This window comes from Amborella trichopoda, chromosome 2 (assembly GCF_054954075.1).
Source record: "Amborella trichopoda isolate Santa Cruz 75 chromosome 2, AtrichopodaSantaCruz75HAP2 v2.0, whole genome shotgun sequence".
Lineage (NCBI taxonomy): Eukaryota > Viridiplantae > Streptophyta > Magnoliopsida > Amborellales > Amborellaceae > Amborella > Amborella trichopoda.
In genome coordinates this window covers 13,901,646-13,908,906 of record NC_142337.1, presented here as the reverse complement: position 1 = coordinate 13,908,906, position 7,261 = coordinate 13,901,646, and the positions used below count along the sequence as shown (strand labels likewise).

Below are 7,261 nucleotides of genomic sequence, written 5' to 3'. Positions count from 1 at the left end.
CGTCTAAATATTACCTAAACGGTAACCATCCATTTACAGATAATGTATTACGCAGCAATGTATTACACCAATAATATATTTTACAGACCATATATGTTCAAGTATCCAAACGGCGTCTTACTTCAAAGACTTGGATTGAGTGCAATGGGTTCACTTTTTGAGTCACCAATTTAATTGGACATGGTGATGGAAAAATTAGAGTAGCTGTAGGATTGGGTGGTAGGGATGGGGTCGGAGGAGGAATGATTAGATAATTATAAAACAATTTAATCGATTCTATGCTCCCGCCGGGGCATTCAAACAATTCAAATAATTCAAGGCCCATAATTTTTGTATAGTAGTATAGTCGCAGTTGTGTTCAAGTCTCAAAATCCAAATTTAAAATTTCAAGAGAATTTTACGGCGATCCTTTATTTTTTAAAATAATCTCATGGTTGAATATCAGATTCATCTGAGGGCCGCAACAAGCAGGTCTAGGGCTGAGGTAAAAACAAATGAGAAAAAATTAAACATGACTGGGTCAGGCCGGCAGCCCTATACTTCATGCCACAATGTGCTGCGTCCATTGCCAGCCCTAGATGAATCATTGTCCATTGCCAGCCCTAGATGAATCATTAGAGAGCAAATTATGTATGGACATTGTTAGGAGGATTTTACCGTTTGATGTTGTTTTTATCATAAATTAAGAGTACTATCCTAATGATGTGTGTTTTTTTTTTCTAAGTTGCTATTTAATTCTGCACATGAGGGTTATTCTTTCCACAAACGTAAAAAGTTGTTCAGCATTCGTATTAACGGTAAACTAATTCCTTTGTTAAATGTTTGTCCAATAGTCGTATTACGGGACAACTCTGGAGCAGTGGTGTAGCACCGCCACATATCTGTGGATGTGGTGCTTCAATGGGTGCTCCACGGAGAGGAGCTCTGGGTTGGAAAGAGAGAGCAGGGAAGAGAAGAAATGAGGAATAAAGGGCAAGATAGAGTTAGTTCAATAATACAAACACTTAATAGAACTACATTACTGTCCACTTTCGTACATGAACTTAAACACTAAACAAAAAAAAACACTTAGACACAAGAAACAAAAAAAAAGCAATCGAGCTACGCAAGGGCGACGACGAAGACCATTCACTTCTCTTGAACCCATTTGCCGGCCACCGTTGCTAGAGCGGAATAGGACGGGCCCCCTTCTTCCACCACCTTCCTCGCCACCTCCCTCAATTCCTTCACACGCCGCGTCAATCTCTGCCCCTCCTCCGCCTCCATTAACCGCTGCACTGCCTTCTCCAGCTCCTCTGCCTTCACCAAACCGCTGCCTACGCCCACGCCCACGTCCACGCCCACGCCCACTCCCACGCCCACGCCCACGCCCACGCCCACGCCCACGTCCTTCACCAGCTCCCATGCGTTCAGCCTCTGCTCGGCGTACAGGGGAAAGGCCACGATTGGCACGCCATGCCACACACTCTCCAGAATCGAGTTCCAGCCACAGTGCGACACGAACCCACCGACTGCAGGGTGTGCGAGCACCGCCACCTGCGGCACCCATGTCGGCCACACCATCCCGCGCTCCCTCGTCCGGTCTATGAACCCCTCTGGCAGCAGCACGTCCAAGTCTGTATCGGTTGGGCCTGAGAATTTTTCCTTTGGCCGACCTCGCAGAGACCACAGGAAACGATGACCGCTTTGCTCGATCCCGAGAGCGATCTCCTTGGCCTGGGCTGGTTCAAAGGCGCCCCAGCTCCCAAAACACAGAAACAGGACCGAGCCGTCTGGCTGGGTGCCGAGCCATTTTAAGCACTCGTGAGGTTCGCTAGCAGGGGGCTGCTGTTCATCAAGGTTGAGGAGTGGGCCGACAGCGTAGACTGGGGGCGTGGGGTGGTCAGGCAGGCACTGACCATCGCGTATGGCCTTGAGGGGTTGAGGCTCGAATTCTTCAAAGGTGTTCACAAGAATTCCCTCGACCTCCCGGAGGCGGCGGGAGTGGTACAAGAACCAGGTGTATGCGTCATTGGTCTTGTCCATGACTGGCATGGGCATGTCGAGTGGTGGCAACGGGGTCATGCCGGGGATCGCCACCGGCTCTTTCAAATCCCTAAATTCTGATGTAATTTGGTCATGAAGTGTAGGGAGATAGAGCATTAGAGAAAGAAGTGAAGCGCCAGAAGTGAAGAAGATGTACGCCGGAACACCGGCTTCAGCTGCGGTTTCAAGAAAGGTGGTGCAGAAGAGATCAATGATGAAGGCTCGAACAGGGGAGAGCGATTTCAGGGCTTCAGCAACCGATTGTTTGTGGGCGCCGATGAAAAGGCTGATGAGCGTTTCGCCTCTGGTTTCAGGGGATACGGAGAAGTTCAGGGGAGGTGGGAGTGGGAGGAATTGGAGAGCCGGGGGTGCGGAGGCAGAGACTTTGGCCATGTAGGCGGCAGCGGTGGCAGCGCCAAAGGGGGATTCGATGGTGAGCATTGTGATGGAGAAGGCGGTGGGGTTATGGTGGAGGAGGCGCTTCGCCAACTCCACCATCGACACCAAGTGCCCCACTCCTGGGCTTGGAAAGAAGACTAACTGAGTTGCCATTTCTCTCTCTTGGAGTTAGGTGGTGAGGTTCGAAGTGAGTCGGTGGGCGTATTTATATATACATAGACCAAGGGAGATTTCGAATGTATTTTATTTTCTTTCTCACTCTACGTTCATTCTCTCTTTTGGGTGAAATTTGATGTTCCTCTCTCTCTGCTTCTCTTGTCTGTGTTTTGGTCTTGGGGGATCCTCTCTCTGTTTCTCTTCTCTGTGTTTTGGTCTTGGGGGACTGTTGAGGGTCTAGAAATAGGAGTTATTGAGTAAATAGGAACCATCGATAAGTAATAAATTTGTAGAGAAACTTTAAAAAACTGGATAATGTATTTCCGTAATGTGCCGCTAAACACCGTGAATTTTAATTGAGGAAATATTTTTTTTTTTTTGGCAACTAAAAGTACTATTTATTCGGCATTTAGGAAAAAGATTTGAACCTTAAGAATAATTTATCTTGTACTTTTTAAGACGAGATTCAATTCTTTTTGCATAATTAGACAACTGTGTTCAATGAGATCGTTGACTTTTAATATGATATTATTATTTTTTTATTTTTGAGAGTAATTTCCAACTCATCCTACTTGGGTTTCCTTACAACCTAGCTTTTAAGGTTGAGACCCAGCTTGTGTCCGAAGTTGAGATTGTTTCTATTTCAAACGAGTGACGTGAGGGTGTTTGTAAGTACATCATGAGATGTGAAGAATGCAACCTCCATGATTGAAGACTGGTTCCATGATGATACACTGTAATAATCTTAAAATTTCAATAAAAAAAAAAAAAAACTTTTAATAAGTGATGGTCCATATGAGCATGATGGTCTTTAAGGACCATCACTACTTTCAAAAGCTTTTGGTTTAAAGTTTTTGCTGCATTGTCACGTTCTTTAGTGGACATGGGCTTGAAACGTTCAGGTGTAATATAGTTGTTACACCTCATGTATGAGGTGTAACTTAATAAGATAATATAATAAGGTATCTTAAGAATTGAAATAAGAGAGGCGAGGACTCCCACCCTAGAAAATTTTTGAGATCTTTCTCTTTCTAGTCGAAACGCAGTGAGCTTTTTCTATCTCTACCCGAATTTTCTATCTCTACCCGAATTTTTATCGAAAGCTCCCTCTCAAATATTTTAGGTAAGTGACTTCATTATCTTGAAAAATAATCTGTTCTTTTTAAAAATAAAATGAAATAATTACTTCTGCTTATTATCATGAATTTTAGGCGCGATAAATTTTATGCACAAGCGACCTCATTATTTTGAAAAAATAATCTTTTTAATAAAATTGTGATATTTTATCTATGTTAGAAATTTTAAATACTGTAAATTCTTAGAAAAATAAATTTATTTATTTTTTTTGTTTATTGTTAGAAAATTTTAGATACTGTAAAATTATTAAAAATAAATGTGATATTTCTGCTTTTAGTAAACTTGTGAGATTTCTTTCTACTGTTTTTTTTTTATATTTAAACATTGTAAATTTCATGTGCAAATGACTGCCTTATTATTTGAAAACTGATATTTTTGCAATTGATTATAGCATTGTCTGTGAAATGTTTATTTGTGAATTAACATCCCATAAATTGTGATAATTCCGTATTCCTGAATTTCTATAAGAGTTTTTCAATACATACTAGATTGGCAATTATGCTAGAATGTCTTTACGAATAACGACCTTTCTAAATTGAGCCCAAAATATTTGACTGGTTATTTTTGAAATGTTATTGAAAGTGACTGTTACTAATGGTTCAGTGAAATTCATATTAATAATTTCAGTGATATGTTGAGTACATGATATTGTTGCTTTCGAATGTTTAAAGAGATTTAGAAATACTTTAAGTATACAAGTGGACTCATCCGGTTCGCCGGTGAGACATAAGTGGACCTATCGGGTACTCCAGTAGGGATTAAGTGGACTCATCCGGTACGCCGGTGAGGTATAAGTGAACCTGCAGGGATTAAATGGGCCTATCTGGGATGCCGATAGGGATTAAGTGGATCCATCAGGACGCTGATGGGGTATATAGGTAACCTACTTGGGATGCCAGTAAGGTAATTTGTGAAATCCTTTGAATTAGGCAGTTCCATTAAAATGCTATATGCATTTCAATTATTCGGATTATACTTAATTATGTATTTTTTAAAGTGAAACTGTTAATGCATTTCTGTTAATAGATCTCTTTTTTGAAAATATTGATATCTTTCAATCATGATTATTTTTAGGATTATGATGATCACTTACTAAGTAGCCAAACTCATCAAACTATGGTAAATATTTTTCAGGATAACAGAGGTTTCATTTTGAGTGCTCGTCAGGATCAACTTTGGGAAGATATTGTAGCTGTGCTTAAACTTTCATTTGTTACTTTGTAAGAATTCGCCACCGTAAATTTGTCCTATCAAGAGATGTATATATGTTTGGACTGTCGCATCTCAGGAATATCAGTATTGTAAATTCTGGGGGCGTGACACACACCGCAATAGTGTACGATCTATTCGTTTTGTGGTAATTTAGGCTCAGAATGTTCTTGTGAGGCCCGATTGAGCCCAAATTTGGTCCCTATGGGTTTTTCAATGTTTTGGATGCAATGGCAGTGGTCTGGTACCTTTTGGAAGGCCCTAGCATAGAGCTATAGTTGTAACGTCTCTTTTTGGCATGATAATACTTTTTTCCAAGGTTGTGTTCCCTGTGTCTAGCTGTGTCTTGGGTACTAGCAGGACCAAATCATCACTGGCACTCTTCTTATTTGTACCAAATATGTAAGTACGTTAAAAATGATATACAACAAACAACTTCTCTACAAGAAATCTGTCTATCAATCAACAGGAGGCACATTGTAATATTTCTCTCCAGAGAAAGTTCTCTTTTATCTAAGGGGAAGCATTGCCTCTGATGCAGAGGAGGCTATACCTTAAAGGAAACCACTTTTCCCATATAGTTAGGGCTTGCAAAGATTTTCATCTTTCATCCCATATATGTAAGGTTATGAGTCTACCATAAGTAGAAAATTTCATAAGGATATTATATATATCGTAAGAACCAAGAGATATATCCTAGAGTCCTAATCTTTTTGGATCTCTATTTCCTTTAAGAAACCTATCGATATCAATCCCAATCCCACATAATATAAGTTTTCCTTATGTTGGTGATTTTTGGATATCACCATATCCAACAAGCTCCACCTTGATATGAAAATCACATGTTCACCATACCAAGGTAGAGCATATAAAAAATAAAGCATGGAACACACACATCACAAGAACACAAAGATTTATGTGTTTCACCCCAAGAGAGCGACATCCACGGGCATGACTAAATTGAAATTCTCTATACCAATGAAAATTACATAATAGATTTTGGGACATAGAGTTGCCTCTCTAACCCTCGACAAAACCTAGACGAGTAAACACTTTTAGACCCGCTCTCCTGATCACGCTGATCTCTTATCTCTATTTCACAATTAAACCATTATCCAAGAAAAGACTCATCTCTATTCCACAGTTAAACCAACCACTATCTAGGAAGAGACCCATTTCGATTCCACAACTAAACTGACATTTAGGAATAGACCTTTGAGAGCAACCGAGACTTTATCTCACTAAAAGGGGAAACCACTAAAAATCTTCATACCTTTTGAGACCCACTCTCTCGATCATGCTGATCTCTCATCTCTATTATATAGCTAAACTACTGTCTAGGAAGAGACCTTTATTCCACAGCTAAACCGCTGTCTAGGAATATACCCTTGAGAGCAACTGAGATTTTCTCTCACTAAAAAGAGAAACCACCAAAAATCTTCATGACAACCGCTTCTCTACAAGAAACCAGCCTGTCAATCTATATAAGGTGCATTGTGGTGTTTCTCTCCATAGGAAGCTCTCTTCTCTCAAAGGGGAAGCCTTTCTGTTGATAAATCGGGATAACCCAATCACCCCTTTTAAGCAACTCGAGATATCTCAAAAACCACTAGATGTAGCGAGCACTACACCACATTGATTTCAGCACTCAAATAAAATGCCCAAGATGCAATAACAAGTGCACTATAATTGGAAAAAATATAAGAACAATATATCAAACAATATAGGAAATCATCCAAGTACAACACAAATGAAAATAGAGATGGACACGCACATATGCGTGGTTCACCCAAGATGGGATACGTCCACGGGCAAGACGACAAAGATATATTGACTATTAAGAGGAAAAATTACAGGATTGGGGTTATACACAATTACCTCATACAATCTTAAGGAATGCTCAAACAAAGAACTTCTTACTATAAAACCACCTACAGTCTATCCCTTTCTTCGATTCACTGCAGCCGTGAAGAAATGGCGACAAAATGGCTTAAGATGAGCCTCAATGGTGGCGCTAGGGTTTCACAGTAAAACCCCCAAATTTCTCTCACTATTTTCTCTGCAAAACCTCACTGTTCTTTCTCACGTCTTCTTTTCTTTTATATCCCTTTTAATCTCGCGCCTGCACACCTTTTTCATGCTCACACCCACACACCTTCTTTCTCTCTCGCGTGCTTCTTTCTTCTTCACGCTCGTGCACCTCCTTTTACTTCTCAACTCATCCGCGCGCGCGACTCTTTCTCTCTTTATAACTACTTTTAAAGGGTCTCAACCAAAAGGCAAAATTTGCCCTCATAAAGAGGGAAAATGCCACATGGGGGTGATTTAGCATCAT

The 7,261-nt window shown here is 40.6% G+C and overlaps 1 protein-coding gene across 1 annotated transcript; it reads right to left on the bottom strand.

Moving 5' to 3' along the window:
- Window positions 1-961: 961 nt before the first annotated feature.
- LOC18448120 (UDP-glycosyltransferase 88F5) lies at window positions 962-2,822 on the bottom strand. Its single transcript, XM_020675861.2, has one exon. The coding sequence runs from the start codon at window positions 2,575-2,577 to the stop codon at window positions 1,129-1,131; it is 1,449 nt and encodes a 482-aa protein (XP_020531520.1). The 5' UTR covers window positions 2,578-2,822; the 3' UTR covers window positions 962-1,128.
- Window positions 2,823-7,261: the final 4,439 nt, after the last annotated feature.

Coding starts and splice junctions, on each gene's coding strand:
- LOC18448120 (XM_020675861.2), bottom strand. CDS start 2,577: ATGGCAACTCAGTTAGTCTTCTTTCCAAGCCCAGGAGTGGGGCACTTG.